This window comes from Ixodes scapularis, unplaced genomic scaffold, assembly GCF_016920785.2.
Source record: "Ixodes scapularis isolate PalLabHiFi unplaced genomic scaffold, ASM1692078v2 PGA_scaffold1__304_contigs__length_218370807, whole genome shotgun sequence".
Classification (NCBI taxonomy): Eukaryota; Metazoa; Arthropoda; class Arachnida; order Ixodida; family Ixodidae; genus Ixodes; species Ixodes scapularis.
In genome coordinates, this window is record NW_024609846.1 from 130,453,457 (window position 1) to 130,471,853 (window position 18,397).

Consider the following 18,397-nt stretch of genomic DNA (forward strand, 5'->3'; position numbering starts at 1 on the left):
CACTGGGGGTACCCGATTGGTCCCCAATAGTAGACTTGAAAATGAAAGGCCGGTGGCACCAGCCGAAAATTCAGCGAACAAAAATAGAAAAAGAAACACGCAGAAAACTAACAAGTTGAAGACGTTCTAGAAAATAGCTTGAAATTACACCTGCAGTAAGTTGCTTGAAGACGAGGGGGAGCGACAAATTCGGAAATCGTCCCTAAGCGTAAACGTTAAACCTTCGTACGAATAATGCCAGATTTATGATACAGATTTATAAAATCCAGATGTATAATGACTGACTTCAAAAACTCTCAACGTTAAAATAGTTTTTCTAACGCTGTTTGATTATTGTATTAATTTATTGGTTGATTTACGTGGCTAAAGTAGGGCAACTGATTTGTCAAGCATAAGCAATGAAAATAAGACCTCATCCCTGCGCTTTATCGACGCCAGCTTACGTTTCATGTGGTTCATTTTAATCGTAAACAAATTCATTTATCGCCTCAGTAAAGTTTTAAAGGTTTGTATGAAAACCGCTCAAACTCCGTAATGTATATATTATGTTCGTGGTTATTGAAATCCACACTATTTATGCGTTTTGTGATTAGTATCTTAAGGCTAACCAATTAATTTTCGTTCTAGGGTTGTCTAAGAAATTTACGCCGGCTGAAGTTACCACCGATGGCTGCACTTCACCGAACGAACTATTGGATTATTCGGTAAGTGTCCAAAATACGTAAACATCGTTGTTTAAGCATGCATAATAATTATTACAACATGCATGCTATACTAAAGTAGCATGTAACGTACGGTAATGGGCCTTGAACCCATCCCGACAGTTCTATACTTCGTTTCACCTTAAAAACACCGAAATGAAAAAAAAAAGTTTTTTTTTAAAGGGCATAGATGGGACATGTACATTTTTTAACAAATTTTCCGCGCGATATTTACGTTTATAGACGCAATTTAGGTGAAGGTCACAGCACGCTTTAAGCCCCTCCCAAAGATCAGTGGCCCCGCCTAGAGTCACTGAATGTTCTAAGAGTACCAAATTTCATTCGGTCCACCTACTAGAAGTCAGTCCCGCAGAATCCAGTTCTGAGTGGCTTGTTTAGCCCTTGGGGGAAGTTATCAGTCCGCCATTTTGGTGATGGGTCCAACACGAGAAAAAGAAAATGGACGCATCTCCACGTGGTGAATAATGTTGATTGGGGCGAAGCTCTGGTGTGATGATGATACTGATTTTATTGTTCATAGGTAATGCTGATGGTGCTGATTTTTTTTTATTGCTCATAGGTAATGCTGAGTTCCGGGTTGAGTTTCGACTTCATTATTACCTTATGGTCGGTGAAATGCAGAGCCAGTGATTCTTCTAGCGGATCAGCTTGGATTTGCTAGAAGCCGTGGGAACGCATCTCCACTGAAGTCAACGGTCCATGTCAGAAAGAGTATGAGTGGTATGGATCGTGGTTATATACGCAGTTGAGCCTTTGACCGCAGCGCCCTCTTATCTATAAACGTTGAGCCAATGCATGCAAAGTTTAACGCGATTATATACGCATTTGACCGCAGCGTCCTCTCCCGTATAGGCGTTGAGAGGCTACATGCAACGTTGGAGTGTAGCGTTGGACTTAGGACGTCTGCCTCGTAAGCAAGCGGTCCTGAGTGCGAACCCCCGTGCGGGCGTTCGTGTTTTTTTTCTCTCTTTAAGTGGGCCGATTTCGGAGGCAGTGCACCGGACACCGGACAAGGAACCCTAAGGAGCTTTGCCCCTAAAATTGCGGTGGTTTAGCTCGGCTATGCCAGGATATACTAGCGTGAGCTTATGCGCACAAAATGAGAGGCGCTATTAAGCGGCTCCGGTGCAGCGTTAGACTTGACTACTGCGCAACGGAGGCGCACAGCTGGGCACGCGGCGGCGCCAGTGCGTCTGCCGCGGCTATGACGTCACTCCTCTGGAATGCGCAGACCGGCGAGGCGCGCCCGCCAGAGCCGTGTAATCAGAGTGTTTGGTCAATAGGAGATGCGGGCAAAGCCAGGGCGTGCACGAGACTCGGATAGAGGGCTTGGCACGCTCTCTTGACCAACCAAAGGCCGAAAAGAATCCCCTTGCGGTGGTGGCGAGAAACAGTTCTGATCAAAGGTCTATGTTCGTAAATGGTTTTAATAAGCGCGTAAGGGTGAAGTGTAGTAACTCTTCGTAGTTGAAAATAGGGTGTACGTGATGTTTAATAATAATAATAATAATACTTTTATTGAATGAAAAAATAGCATGTACAGATTCAGGCCTACCGAAGCCTCATCGGGCTTGAAAGGTAGTGCCTGGCAGACAGTGACAAAATAAAGCAATGACAGTAAAACACAAAACCCCCACATAGATAAATCAAGCTATGACACGCACAGAAAAGAAATCTTTATACAATTCTATTTCTGAGCGCTTTTTTCAGTTTGTATTTTGTACTAGCACAAAAAATACTCATAGGAAGCTTGTTAAAATACGAGGGAACATAGTAACGGCGCATGCGTTCGCCATATCTTGTGCTGCACCGAGGTATACAGTAACGTTTTTTTGGCCTTAGGCAACGGGCTGGGGCATAAGGTACTTTAAAAGAACTATTCCAGAAATGACGGAAAACAACAGTTTCTATCAACAGAGAGTCGAAATCCGGAAAGCATAATGCTCTAAATACGTCAGTATCTTTATCAAGACTTAAATCATAAGAAATAACTTTTAGCAAAGAACGCAAAATTGAATTGATTCTTATTTTCCATCGAAGGGCACAGTGGCCGTACACAGTTATTCCATAACGAAGCACACTATAGCCCAGGGCATGAATGATAACCTTACGAACGGATAATGGCATAACGTATCTAACACTGTACATCAAACAAGACACCGCGCGAAGCTTCTTACAGATATGAGCAAGCTGTGAATTCCAGGCAAGATCGCTATCAAAAATCAAACCAAGGTATTTAACTGTAGATGTGTATTTCACAGGGGTACACGCGCAATTAAGACAATTAGACGTGTGCAAAAAAAGCGGAGAAGTGAGACTGACTCGTTTTAATGGGCTATGAAAACAAATTAGTTGAGTTTTTGTCGTATTAATAGAAATTAAATTTGCATCAAACCAGTCCATTGCCCTATTTGCCGCATTTTGAAGCAAAGAGATTGCGTGCAAATACTTAGAAGCGCAGGCTACAATTACAGTATCGTCCGCATATTGAAATATTGAAGTGGGCACGGTACTAGAAAGATCGTTCACATAAATATTAAATTTCGATCATGATAATGCAGAAAGATGTAAGAAACGAATGCGCCGCTCAACTCTTTTTTGCTCGGACAGAGTGTGACCACCCGGACGGCAGATTCCCGGCCCTCGGCGCTTGGCGTAAAGATTATGTCGATCGTTCCGCTAGTCGCACTCTTCCACCATCATTTTGGATGAGCGCGATTGAAACATCACGTGTACCATACTTCCAGTCACTGGGAGTTACTCCGATGCACTTATCAGGTTTGTTTCTCGCGACCACCGCCAGGGTGGTCGCGAGAAACAAATTTCTGAAGTCGAATTTCTGAAGACGCCTTGGAGCACGCCCAGCCCGCTTTCGGCCAATGGCGCCTCCTCATTTGTCTCCTATACACCTTTCCAAAAAACGCTCCTCGACCGCCGCCATGTTGCTGATGCTGATGCGGCTGGTGCGACTCTCGCGCCCTCTATCAGCTAGAAATTTTCTGCCACTCTCTGGGACTGTGAAGACCCGCTCAGCGCGGTTCTCTACCTGCGTTTTCGCGGGTTTGCATTCGACGTTTTCTCGCACCTCTTGAAAGTTTCCACTTATTTTTTTTTTTATGCGTGCTGCGTACCCTTTCTGTGTTATCTTCCATTGCGAAAAATAAGGCTGGTAAGTGCCTGCCATTCAAGCTTTTCTGCTCGACATTCACGGGAAACGAAGGAGATAAAGGACGTCGAACGACCCTCGACGCGATTTTGCGAACATTGTTCTCCACCCTCCCAGAGATAATCCGCGTAAAAACCTCAGTCGTCTTTAAAAATAGTTGTCCGGGTTGGGGTGAGAAACGGGTCAGTCGCGTTTGTTTCTTTGCCTTGGTGCGGTTGTGAAAAAAGGAAGCTCTCCCCAAAACGAAGTCATCTCGGATTCCGTCCGGTCGTCAAGGTGTGCCTGTCGTCGACTGTGACTGTGTTATTTGAGATATTTCCAAAATAAATTCTTTTCGGATAACGCTGCATCATGTGGTACGTAAGATATATTTTTCGAATGTTAACACTTCCTCAATTGTATGTCCGTGTCCTGTCCATCGTTAAACACGTTATTTGTGAGCGTGAAAAATGCATGCCTTTCGGCCCTCTTCTGTTGCGATTTATTTTTGACAGCAAAGCGCTTTATCGTTTCGCATGCGGCGAATCCCGCAGCGCCGTCAAAACTTATCGTAAGAAAAAAAAAAAATAACTAGAACTATTAATTCCAGTCGCATTCGTTCTGTCGCGCGCGTACCCAAAAATAGTTTAGTTTTCTTGTTTGTTTGTTTTTTGCTTTTTTTGTTTTTTTACATCAGGCGCAATGCTTTCTCAATGTCCTCGGGAAAGTACATGCACCATGAAACACAAAATATAGCGGGAAAAGACGAGAATTTAGCCGCCAGCAGCGTTTGAAAGTGCACCTACGCAGGCTGGGCCTATTGAAATCACAGTCCACTCGGTTAGGGTTAGGAGGGACGCCGGTGAGAGTCTAGCCTCAAACTCAGTGACTGGGCTCGAAAACGGTTTGTTGCCCCTGGGGTCGAGTGTTTTTTGGAAAGGTGTATACTTTCAAACGAATGGCCAAACTCTCTACATATACGTCTCTGGCGCGCGCTGGCGGCGGAGAGCGCGGCGGCGGCGGCATCGGCACGCCAGCTGTGCGCCGTGTGACGTCACTGCTCCTCGCGCATGCGCAGACCGGTGAGGCGCGCGCGGCGGCGGCGTCTCCGGCGCGCCAGCTGTGCGCCGTGTGACGTCACTGCTCTTCGCGTTTGCGCAGCACGGCTCTTTGGGAGCCACGCGAAACTGCTCAACTTCGGCGAGTGTAACTAACGCTACAAAACATATATGAAACATTTCCGCGTTACCACGAGTACGTCGGGTACACACGGTTGGAAGATGGCATCGTTGAGTTAAGACCTAACGGAAGGTGTGCTGATTTTCTCTAGATTTTTTATTATGTAGTTGTTAATGTGGTTGGCAAAATATGATTGCCGGCTCGTTTGCTCACTCCGGTTGCGCTAATGTTGCGTTTTAAACTCTACGCCTTAGACGCAAAGCCTAACACTCGACTTCGATGTTTTTCGAGGCGAGAGAGAGAGACGAGACAGCGAGAAGCAAGTCACGCGCCACTCGAAAGAAAGATGAGAGCTTTAATAAAACAAAGTAGTGTCGATACAGATCAGGAAAGTGGCAGCGCCATATTGAGGATGGGTTAGAGCGTGACTGCTGCACCACAACTCGGTTCTGAAACGAAGCTTGGGAGCGTCGGTACTCTGGGAACATTCAGCGACTCTAGCCTGCCCATTACTACTGGGTTGGCTTGGCTGCTCGGCTGAACACGCTACAAGCCCAGTGTCTCCTATGCGCGACATCCGGTGCTTCAGTCTGGCGTCTGACGCCGCCTGCTAACCTTGCGAGCAGACGCGCGGCAGCCTCCGGCATTGTCTTACTTCACCACCGTCTATCGTCGTCTGCAATGCCCGTAAGATGCGGACATGAACGCTACACGTCGGCGTCCGTTTTCGCCTTCGTCCGTCTGATATTCCGCCACCGTCTAAAAACTTTCACAACGCTGGAAAGACTCGACCACGCAAGCGGCGTTCTAGCGTTCCATCATGCACGATCCAGTGTTCAATGCGGAAGGCAAGTTCGTCTGCTTCTTTTGCAGTGGTGCCCACCAAACGTCAGAATGCAAAACTCTGATTGGCTCTGATAGGCTTCAAAACAAGTTCCCTTGAAGTTTACCTACCATCTTTCAATCAGAGCCAATCAGAAGCTTGGCGTTCTGACGCCATCACAACCCAAAGCAGACGAATTTGCACGCCGCAAAGAAGCGTCTGTCATTGCCTGCCGATGTGCAGTAGAAAGCTTCCAAAAAAGACAAAAAAATAAATATGCAGTGATTTCAGCTTTAATGTTCTTGTTTTTTGTTTTCGCATGACATCCGCGGCCGTTATGACGCACCATTAAAAATTACTTAAAATATTTGCTTTGGAAGGCCATGTAAAACTTGAGAGCTACTTGCCCTTCGAAGCGAAATGACCGTAACAAAGATGAGCTTGATATGCGAGTCAAATTCGCGATTGCCTTCAGCCAAGTGGCTCGCGAATTCTTACCAATGTAGTTATCTTCTCGGTATTAAACCATAGTTGCAATCATAATGTTGCACAATTCACAGAGCTGAGGGGCGCTTGCACGGGAACCAACATCTTTATTCAGCACCAACACGCACAAAGGAACAAATCAAGCCAGATCTAGCTACATAGTTGACGTAGGACGCTAGCTTAGGTCAGTCCCGTTACGAATACAAGCACTCGAATTATGGTGCCTGGAATGCGTCTCCGAATGGTGTGTTTACTGCGTCCAAAGAAGTGGTCCCTCGATTTCCGCTTTATGACGTCATAAAAGTGTCATGCTGTCGCTGGTCGCGACCCTGGCGGTGTCCCAGCAGCTGTGGTGGATGTAGCAAAGGCCTGTTCTGCTGCAGATAGCTCTTTATTATGATCGTCCGCGGAAGCTGCAGGAGCCGGAAGTTACGACGCCTGGGACACATAGCGACGCCGTTACGACAGCGACACTCGCGTTCGTTTGTGCTTTTCGCCAGCATTTCTACGACACATCACTAGGATCGCGACATGTAACAGTATGACATTCCGGCTTCTGAGACGCCATTTGTTTCTACTTCGGTACCACTTTTGATGAGTGGGCCGATAAGACCCTAAACACACCAGTCGGAGGCGCGGTGCAGGGACCATGCGCGAACAGAGTTTCGGAAGGCGTGGGACGCTAGGCTTAAGCCAGTTTCGCAACGAACCCCTCACTGCGCTTTCGGGGAAGCGTACTTGTGATAGTTGTTTGCTGCATACTATATTGGTTGACGACATCTTCCTACAATGACCACGGTGAACGCAGAACGAGTCGCACTCATAAAAATAAACAAGCTCTGCTAGCTACGCTCGTTGAGCACATCGCAAACTCCATCAGTCATGTCTGGTATCCTTTGAAGCCGAAGCGGAAAGGCAGTCTCGGGATATTTTTGAAAACAAGCATGACTATACCTAGATGATTTCTTCTTCAAACATAAAAATATTATCGATATAAATACTATTGGGGCAAAAAGAAACAATTTTACAACGAATATTTCACGCGTCAATCATCTCTCCAACCAATGTGAGTAGAGAAAACGTGCTTAGTTTTGTAAGCACCGGGCGGGACCTAGAGCAGGGAAGCCCCTACTTAAATTAAATCCAACAGTGCAAATATTGCATAAAACTTTTTTTTTTTTTGTAGGAAAAGTATTATTCTTTTTGTAAATTAGTTTTAGTGTTTTTTTTTTTTTTAAGTTTAGATGCAGCCGACACTACGAGGTGATGGGACCAGTCAAACAGCATAAAAATCTCACCAAGCTTGTGTTCATCATGTTTCTGTACGGGTTTTATCATCGCTCAGCCAATCATAAGCAAGAAAGGCCCAGTGATTGCGCTTTCGACTGCTGCTTGATTGGTCCCATTTTCTCGAAGCGTCGGCTGCATCTGGGCTGAAGCTGAAGCGAAGTATAGTAAATGCGTTTTACAATTACAATATTGTTGACATTCGCTTTTGGTTGCCGCTGCTCCCTGCCCTCACCGGCTATTGATCGGTCAGTCAAAAGCTTTCCTGATTTGAGCAAAGCCTTTTCTCGGAGAAAAATAAAACAATTGTAAATAACTAGGGGTAGTTTTTTGTTTCTTGCACCATGTTTTCTGACACTCTGCGTGTCTTTCATGTCAAAACGTGACACAGTTAGCGTGTTAAGACATAGTACCGCCAAGCTGAGCGCCGAAAAAATTAGCGAGGTTAGTGGGGTGAGAGATATACCTTATCAAAGACATTGATACCTCAACCACTTTCAAATACATTGATACCTCAACATGGTTGCCGAATGACTTTGCAGGGAAGGGGACCTTGCATGACTGCTTCCTATTTTAAAACACCCCGTTTCCAAACTATGAACGTGTGTTTTTTCGACGAACGAAGAAAAGATGTTTACGTGATGAAGGAAAAGTATATCAGTCTGAATTTTTGTGTGCTTCTCCAAGCTATTTACAAATTGTAAAGCGACTCTTAGAAAGAATAAACGAACTTCGCTGCATGCCTTTTTATATGATTAGTTCTTAAAGTGTTTAAAACAGCGGGTATCCTCTTAACTTTGGCCTCTTGCTTTCGGAAGCCTTTAGGATGTTTATGGTGCGATATAGTGCCGCCTTTGACACAGTTTTACAAGAAGAAAACACCCACTCAAATCGGGAGTGGCGGCTTTCCCAGTAAGTTTGGCACCAAAGTATGCATATAAAAGCTGGTGCTCTTATTTGTAACTCAGTGGTGATTTATGAATTCCGCGATTTATGAACGTTTAGCTTAAGAGCCGGTGTATTTTAAATTTGGAGGTCTGACTTAAATTTGACTCTTACAGATAACTGTCGCAAAAACCTGCAAGATGACTTGCCCAAACGGAAGTACCCGAAACCGTGATGATGGGACAATGTGCACGGTAAGTAATGCTCAAAAGCATTTTTGTTTAAAAAAGAGTGCAAAATGATTTCAAATATTACTTGGTAAGTTTGGGGTTTCTCATTTGCAACCAATATACAATTACAATATATATATATATATAGGTGAAGTAAAGTAAATATAAAAACAATGGACCGGGAAAAGCTAATAAGTCAAAGATGCGACAGTACGCATCCTTGACTTATATATATATATATATATATATGTATGTATATATATATATATATATATATATATATATATATATATATATATATATATATATATATATATATATATATATATATACATACATTATTGCTGAGAGAAAAAACTATCACACCTCGCTGAATATATCAGAACGGCAAGCTACCTCAGCACGGTCTCGCTGCCTGTCGATGTTCTTCGGCGACGCGTGTCCGCTCGAGGCTCAAGAGACGTCGAAGGGTAGTCGAAGGTGAGAAGCTGGCGCTGGGGACGAGACGACTCAAAGACTTCCCTGCCTTTCTCATTCTGTCAGGGACTATGTGCCGAGAAACTGAGGACGACAAAACGCCGAGCTCTGACTGGAATGATGGGTGGGTAAAGCTGGCTGCCTTTGTCTCCACTCCCACTTCGAACGCTTTCGAAGGCGAACGCCAAACGCCAGATGCCGGCGTTGAGAAATCGAACGCGTTCGAAGAACGAGTAGAAACAAATGCAGCTAGATTACCTCTGCCAGAGTGTCTTCTATCCACTGATCATTCCAGTCAGCGCTCGGCGACGTCACCTCCCTCAGTTTCGCCTTTTATTGCGTGTTTCGTTGCAAACTTTTTTTTTTGAATTGAATATACTTTATTCAGACAAACGTCTCGGAGGATAGGACAAAAGGCGACTTGGTCGCCTAACAAGGGCCCGTCCTCCTGTACAGTCCAGCAACAAAATGTACAAAAAAAAACGAATCAAAACAATTTTACCATTACACAAAGACACAGTGACATATTCAAACTGTGATATAATAAAACAGAAACAGACACGAATACCAACACAGATTATGTCAGACGGAGAAGAAAACTTTGTATGGTGGTTCTAAATGTGTGTATTGTATTATAGCTATTAATCATGGATAGTATTTCGGGATGGTTATTTAATAATTGTGCGATCTGATCAAGTATATCTTGACTACCATAATTGGTGCGTATTCTCGACTGTAGGTAGTGCGTATGACGGAAGGTGTATGGGTATGCCCTGTTTTTGTAATTCACTTGCACGAACTCGGGGTGTAGTTTAATTTTTTGAAACATGTATATTGCCAATTTCTGTGCGAGGGATTGTTCTACTGTAAAAAGGGAGTATTTTATGAAATATGGGCGGGAGCGTTCCCGATATGATACATTGGCGATTGAGCGCACTGCTCTTTTTTGAAATAGAAGTAACTGAGATACACGGGTCTTTGAGAATGTACCCCATACTAAACTGCAATAGCTTAAACGAGAACGAACAAGAGTGTAATAGAGCTGGCGCTTTAACCAAACCGGAAAAATATATTTTAGCCTACTTATAGTTCCGATTGCCCGTGATATGTCGGGTCGAATCCGGTCAATATGGTAAGACCAATTTAAATTTTCTCGGAAAAATACTCCTAAAAACTTGTAGGTTTTTACGTAACAAATTTCAGTGTTCCTAAATAGAATGCTTAGTTTTTGATTAATATTTCTATTTTTTTGTTCTAAATATTATATGTTTAGTTTTTTTGACGTTTAATTCTAATTCATTGCACGCCAACCACCTACTTAACTTTATCATCCAGTTGTTCGCTAATGTTTCAAGCTGATCTATGTTCGTACCTGAAAAAAGTACATTTGTGTCATCTGCATAAAGTACAATATCAGGAGTATGTGGTATGTTAACAATATCATTAATGTACATCAGAAATAGAAGTGGTCCGAGGATTGATCCTTGGGGAACCCCATAATGTATATTACCGGTTTCTGATTTTTCGCAACCAAGAGTGGTGTATTGGAGACATTCTGATAAATAACTCTGAATGAGTTGTAGGGCAAGACCTCTTATACCATAATTATAAAGCTTTTTAAGAGTTTTTTCATGCTTTATCGAATCGAAGGCTTTTTTGAAATCTAAAAATACCCCTAATGTATAAAGCTTGGTTTCAAAATTATAGTCAGTTACAGGTTAAGAAGGTAGCGGCAAATGCCCCTCAAAGGGAATCAGATATCCCTCCGCCACCTCCGCATCCAATAGCGTCCCACCGTTTCCGTGATGTCGCGGCCAACGCGCGAGGAGGGTCTTGCCTTTTTGTACATATTTGCTTTATCTTTCGGCTTTGACTTAGCATTGCCATTGTGGAAGCCACGAGAGGGAGATTAGAGTTCTCACCCACCGACGGAAACAAATACTACTTTCGGGGATTAGCTTCCCAAACAGGATAACTGGGCGAGTTGGTATGGATTCATAATGGAACAGCGCGAATTATTGCAAGGACAGGAGAAGGAACTGGGCTCGTCCTGTCCAGTTCCTTCTCCTGTCCTTGCAATAATTCGCGCTGTTCCATTATGAATTAGCTTCCCCCCCCCGATGGATACAAAGGCTGCTGTCAGGGGCACGGTTCCCTCTCCGATGAATACAAAGGTCGCTTTCTTAAAAAGTGGGATCGGAGACAAGTGGGAATCCATTGAAGCGGAACAAGGAGCGTTTCCAGTGAACTCTTCTTTCGACTGCGGAGAGATTTGAAACGGGCGCATCACACTTGTGGGAGGAGCTTCTCCTACCTTCTTGACTTGTAACCGACTATAGTTAAAATTTTATTCTTAATATTCAGTAAAGCTTCTTCAGTAGATTTCTTTTTCTGAAAACCATATTGCTGTTTTACAAGGAGATTATTTCTGCTAAAATGATATATCAGTCTGGAATTTATTATCTTCTCTATTACTTTTGAGAATTTTGGTAATACGGATATGGGTCTGTGGTTGTTTAAAGTATTAATTGGTCCACCTTTGTGTATCACTGATACTCGGGCGATCATTAGTTTCCGAGGAAAGTCCCCTGTGCTTAATATTTTATCACAGATTGCAGAGAAAGGAAGACTAATTATATTAGCAATTGCTTTTATAGGTTCAACTCTGATTTCATCATCGCAAGATGCGCCGCTGTTTTTAATGAATTTATCACGTTAAAACTTTGGTTCCCGTGGTTGGTGATAAAGATATAGATACTGGTGGGCTTGTCGACATATCAAATTCAAAATTTTTTTTTTTTGGAACGAGGATGACGTTGGAGCGCCTGAATGTAAAAAAATGAGCATTAAACATATTTGCAAGTGTTCTATTTGAATAATCAACACCATCTATTCTGAGGACACTGGAAATAGTGCTTCTTATGGATATTAGTGTATGATATCTGCGGCGTTGTCTATCAATGCTCTTGAAGACCAATCATTTTGACTAAACGATGATGTGACAAGTCCCGCGTGAAACTTGGCCTAAATATGTGTAGATAATTCAACAAAATTAATAATATTAATAATATTATAAAGCTGAATTGAGGAACGAGGTGAAATAGTCTAATCTGTTCCATCATCTTCATGCTGTCATTCTAAAACACGTTTTCGGAAATTATAATGTTTAGAAACTCTTAATTCTCTTTTCTTTTGTGCTTGTATACCCAGCGTGTAAGTATTTTGTTTCGTTTCATGAAGATGCAGGACGTTTATTTCGCAAAGACCGCAGTAAACGGTCCGCAATATTTTTTTTTAAAGAAATATTTATACAATAGTTTGTGGTATAAAGATACAATTCTGTATCATTATTTATGGTTATCATATAACTATTACGAGAAGCCTAAAATTCCCTGTTGTAACATCGTTACGTTATTTCAGCTGGAACACTCATCCGGTCTGTTTACGAGACAAGTCAGTACCGTGGGAGTATGTGCAAACGGTACATGTATTAGAAAGAGTACGTTGTTTTTCCTTTTCTCCGTCTTTTTTGACACAAAATACTTCAACAGTGTAGATTGCTTTGAAGCAAAACAACACGAAGCTTATGAGGTACGAACGATCGTTTTAAACTAGTGGTGTTATTACAAAAAAAGCGACGCGCAGGCTTCAATTTACCTTATTAAACATATCAGACCCTTTTCCAACATTTGAACAAATCCGCGCGCTTGGTCGATCTACAGAATGCACACTTCCGAACTTTCTGTGACTGCAAACCACTCGATTATACAACTGCCCGCCCGGCGATGCCCGTAGGTTTTGGTGTATCATGAACATTTTGAAGAAAGTACCTAAGAATATTGACAATGTTCAAAGCCCCTGGCTTAAAAAAAAAAGAAAACAAAAAGAAATGAAGTTCTGTCTTTACGAATCCGTTCCGAGAACCGGGGACCAAGAAGATGGAATGTTCAATTACTCTTTGCCCACAGAAAAATACAGTTGTACGTATAGCTACGCTTTGAATACACATCGAAATGTCAAGAAATTGTCTCTTACGTTAGAAAAATATAAGAGCATAAAAATAAACGAGCAAAAGAGAACTGCTGTGTTTTTGTGTAGTTTGGCGAGACTCCTGCAAAGAAAGGGTTTATTTTCGGGTAACAGTCAAATATATTTGTAAATTAGATAACCTGTTGTAGAGAGCTTATAATCATGTGCTTATAGTAAATGAACTGCTATCATATTTAATACAAAATTACTGAGTGTTCGGTATTAACATGTATAATAATTCGCGCTGCTACGTAGAGCGAGGACTTACAGCATATACGTTCTTAGTAAGAAAAAAAAAACGGTGATGATCGTGACTGTGACATCCAAATACCGCAGGCCTATTTCAGCACAAGCCTCATGACCCCGCTGACGTGGGTTGTCGTGTCAAGGACTTTGAGGTCGAAAGCGGGGTAAGTAAACATCCAAAACAATGTTTTTTTGCATGAAACATTAAACCTTGTTTCAGTAGTGAGAAGAGGAATCAACGATTGATTCGTAATGTAGGCATATAATTTTTTTTTTCTTCACGATTTTTTTTTAAAATTTTAGTGGCACCGTAAGAATACAACATGATCATTAAACCTGTCTACAAACATATAATTATCTAAACTTCTAAAGCTTTGATACGATGCTTCGAGGCTGATAAACTTAACAATCAATAAGCGACTTCAGCTGCCTCTGTCTAATCGTGTAATTGCATTCATTCTTGAATTAACTATCTTTAAGCTGTAATTAGTTTTGAACTGTATTGTAATCACATTTAAAGCAACCCTATTGAAAATTCTTATTTGTATGAGAAATTTTTGTGTCCAATAAACACATATGAATCATACAAGATATATAAGAGCATATAAGAACCATATAAGAACTATTTAAGAACTATACAAGGTATATAAGAACATACACGCACCATATAAAAAACTTAGGAGACGTTTCTTATATATTTCTTATATGGTTCTTATATATCTTATATAGTTCTTATATAATTCTTATATAGCTCTTATATGGTTCTTATACATTCTTATATATGTTGTGTGATTCATATGTGTTTATTGGACACGAGAAATGTCTCATACAAATGACTTTTTTCACTAGGGAAGTGCTATAAAAATTCGTGATTGTAAAATTACGACTGCACAGAAAGTAACCAAATACTTCGTTTAGCAAGTAATGCAATCACTTCATAATTACTATTACTGTCTAACTTTGGGAACATAAAAGTTTTGCAATGAAGTGTATTTATTTGTGCTTTGCTCCATTGTTCGAGTATAATGTCTTACCTTTGCCATATTTGGTATTATTTTCCACCGTGTTAATTAGCCATACAATAGGATTTCTGAGTTTTATAAAATTAGTGTATTGCTTCATTATTTTTACGTCACTTAAATGATTGAGAGATTCATACAGTTACGGCAATTTAATATAAAATCGTAATTCCTTTAAACCAGCATCGGGTCAGTTTTGATACAAATGCTTTTGCAGTGGCTCGAGGAGCGATTGCCTGCGTTAAAAAGTTATTCCGAAAATAATTGTATTTTGTACTGCCAATATCAAAATCACTAATGCCGAAAATTAATGGAATAATATTTATAAGAACAAGCATACAATAAATTAGTGCTACAAATCATACCTAAAAGAATTTCAAGTACAGTTATTCAATCACACACTGCATCCAACTTGCAACCCGAGCCTGGCTGCACCTAAGAACTAGGCCACATATTTATTTTGAATTTTTGATTGTTTTTGTAGTACATGGTATGAAAACGTGTCTCGAATCAGAAGGTTCTGTTCAAAATTCAAAAACCTTTAACATTGCCGTCAGGCAGTTAGGTTGATAGCGTGCTTTACCCAACTCTGAAATCCAAATTTTGATTTCTGGCAGTTGTCACCTTTTTTATAGTTTGTTTTCTATACTGCAATGATTCAGTCGTGTCGCGATGCTTGTAGTCCGTGTTGGAATTTATTCATATTGATGTTTGAGGGTGTATAAAGCAATGCCCAAGTGGGTATGCCGTGTTACACTACAAGTTCGTCCTAATAAATGTTTTGCTTAATATCGTACAAAAACCAACTGTCCGTTGGTGATACTATTAAAATGCATATTCAGAATTTTTATGGTTACTGCATACGTCGGCACACTCTGATGTATATATGAGCATGCCACGTATCTCAACCTGTGATTAAATTGCGCTTTAAATGAGAGCTTTCTTCGTCAATATCCAAAACCTCATTTCAAACCTAAGTGAACATATTGGCCCTGACAAACTGTACTAATTGTTGTATTCATTTTATTTCTATCCACAAAACATTTAATTATTACGTAATTAGAGAGATAAGATTATGCATTAGAAAGCATCGGGCTATTTAGTTGTTGCGGCGTTGGCTGTTTTATAAAATGTTTGATCTTGAGATGCAACACATCAATATACAGCATTGTTTGTACTTTTCATGGGTAGACCTGGTGAATTTTTTAATGTTGCGTTTGTTAAGATTTTAATATGCTGACGGCTTTACAGGTACTGAGTTTTATCATGAACAAGAAAAAAAAAAGGAATTGATTGAATCCACATATATTTCACCAAGTTGGAGCTAGGTGCTAGAGCGTATAAAACATATAGGAAACCTAATTCAAGCGGGCTTTATTTAAAATATTACCCAAATCGCACTAACAGCATATTACTGTGCTCCTTTTTCAATGTCAATTATTTCAAGCCAGCAGCCCGTAGTCACTCAGACAACATGTCTGCTGAAGCTTTCGACAAACAAAAATTAGAGTTCCGTTGCTCAGCTTTTTGTAATTTTGAGTATTTCGCGCCATTTAGGAGAACCTCTCCACTAGCGTTTTTTTATTTTTACTGTGGTCCCCTGCCTGACGCCGCACTTCGTGTCCTTTCAGGTATTCGTTGCAACAAAATGTATGGCCTCGTGTAGGCACAAGAGAAAGCACGAAGTTCCTAACGGAACCCCTTGCCTCGTAAGATACAACTATTTTCTATCAGCGGGTCAACTAGGTACTAGGTGGTTTTGTTGTGGAAAGATATTGAAATAATAAAAAGCTCCGAAAGAAAGACGCCTTACAGGAGTTAGGACATATATAACCAAATGTATTATAGTGGAACGATAGTTAATTAATAAGACTGGGAATGTTTAGTTTATTTAGCGGTATTGCCTATCGTGAGAAATACGACCACTGGTATACTCAGGGGTTCATTGGGTTTTTAATTGCGAGAGAACATTCAGCTAAAAAAAGAAAAAGAAACGATTTCGTGCGAATAAACGAAGGCAAGGCACATTGCACCTTTTTTTTTTTGTGAATGGGAGAACTTACATTTTTTAACAACTAAGACGAACCAACCTTCAAACGACAGTTTACAATCTGACAGGAATTCATAGTTACGGGAGCGGAGTGTTCGCAATGTTCTTCTTTCATTAATATTTATATATATTGGCCCTACGAGTTTTGGCACGTTGTTTTACGAACGTTAGGCAATAAGGAAAGCCCTCATTGTTGACCCTTTTTTTACTTCAACGCACCTTCTATTGGAGGAAGGTTTTTTTCGCTGTTTGTGTACCTGTGGCGTCGACGCTGGCACGCGGTGACGCCAAGACGGACGCGTCTGCTGCTTTGTGGTAACTTTCCCCAAGCTTTGTGTGTTTGCCGTTTGAGGGCGGGTCAGAAACCCACTAACAACGACGTCATGTGCAGGCTTCGTATACTCTGTGGGGTAGTGGCAGGGCGGCACTGCGTGGATTTGCGGCCTTGTCTTCTCTGAGTGGCATGAGCTGGCAGAGCTGTCACAGTGAGACAAAATCCCGAGTTATAATTTTATAAATAATTTATCGGTGTAATAGGAGAATAGTTTCACGAAACGATAAGTGCACTCTAAGAATACACACAAAGCGCCCATTCAAGAGTGCCAAAGAAAATTGCAACTTTGGGAGTGACAATTAATTTTAACTGCTTTATGGCAGCGTATCATTAATTTCAGCGTTCAATTTTGAGTCTTTGGCAGGATTAATCGCCATTGCTGGGAAATGTTAAATCGTTAAATGGGAAAAAATGATCGAGCCTTATGTACTAACAAAATGTACTTAATGTTTTGAATTTTCCAGGCATAGAAAAATGAAGAACAAGAATTTTTTTTTCCTTTTTTAAGTGAATGAAAGTTGAGCAATGCTTCTGCGATGAAACAGCGTAACCAATAATTGCTTCTGTAGATAATCATTCTAAAATTTGAACGTCTTATAACGCTTATCTTTCTAATCAAGACCAAATAAGAAAAAAAAACTATACAATAGTCAGTATTAAATGAAGATACTTCGTGCTAATCACACAATACAATATGCAATGAAATTACAGTGTATTTCTCTTTTTTTTTTGCAGATGTATTTCCTAAGAAAATATAGCTTCTTGTGGAAAAGTGAGAAAACATTCGGCCTCGGCGAATGCCAGGACGGACACTGCGTACGGGGCAGGCACAGCCGTAACATTACTTTTTATTGATGCAAATTTATTGGTCGCGAACAATAAACACATTTCCCGGTTAAAGAGCCGATTGAATAAAAAAAATTTCACATCGCGTTTTGCTTTGTGATAACTTGCGTTAATAGTGGCTTCGAAGTATATAAAAATTAATACAAAATTGTACAGAGCACTTAACACCAAATTTTTAATTATCTTTTAAAAATTGCTTAAAAGTATTCGCAACTCCAACGCCCTATAGGTGGCGGGGCGGTAGTTCCAAGATGGCGGAAGAGACCGGGATACATTCTCCAGGGTTTCCGACAGCGTCAGCGCGGTAAAAAAATTAATTTTTTTCTGCAAACGCGAAGCGGTTAGGGCAGAATCCTATTACAGGTGACAGAGATGTTGACGCGCGTTAGCAAAATGAGCGTGCTGATATTTAAATGTTGCAGAAACCTTGACTTGCGAAGCTTTGTAGTGGGCGAGCGCGTTTTAGGCACCGGCCACGTCACTGTCTGTGGCAGAATATTTTTGAGGGTGATGTAGATATCGTGTTTGCGCCTTGCCTGGCCATTAGTTCTCTAAAAAGAGAGCCGCAAACGGCGACCGTCAAGCTTCGGAAGAGCAGCGTTCACAGTATTAAAGGGGTAGGAAAACGAAATTCCAGCG

At 41.2% G+C, this 18,397-nt stretch overlaps 1 protein-coding gene across 1 annotated transcript in view; it reads left to right on the forward strand.

The window, feature by feature from the left end:
• The window catches only part of LOC115322695, a 43,077-nt gene extending 25,310 nt beyond the window's left edge, over positions 1-17,767 (forward strand). Inside the window, exons 9-14 of the mRNA XM_040220715.1 lie at positions 628-704; positions 8,704-8,781; positions 12,655-12,733; positions 13,600-13,673; positions 16,160-16,237; positions 17,648-17,767. Of these exons, the coding sequence (XP_040076649.1) occupies positions 628-704; positions 8,704-8,781; positions 12,655-12,733; positions 13,600-13,673; positions 16,160-16,237; positions 17,648-17,767 (506 nt within the window). The remainder of the gene's footprint in view (positions 1-627; positions 705-8,703; positions 8,782-12,654; positions 12,734-13,599; positions 13,674-16,159; positions 16,238-17,647) is intronic.
• Positions 17,768-18,397: the final 630 nt, after the last annotated feature.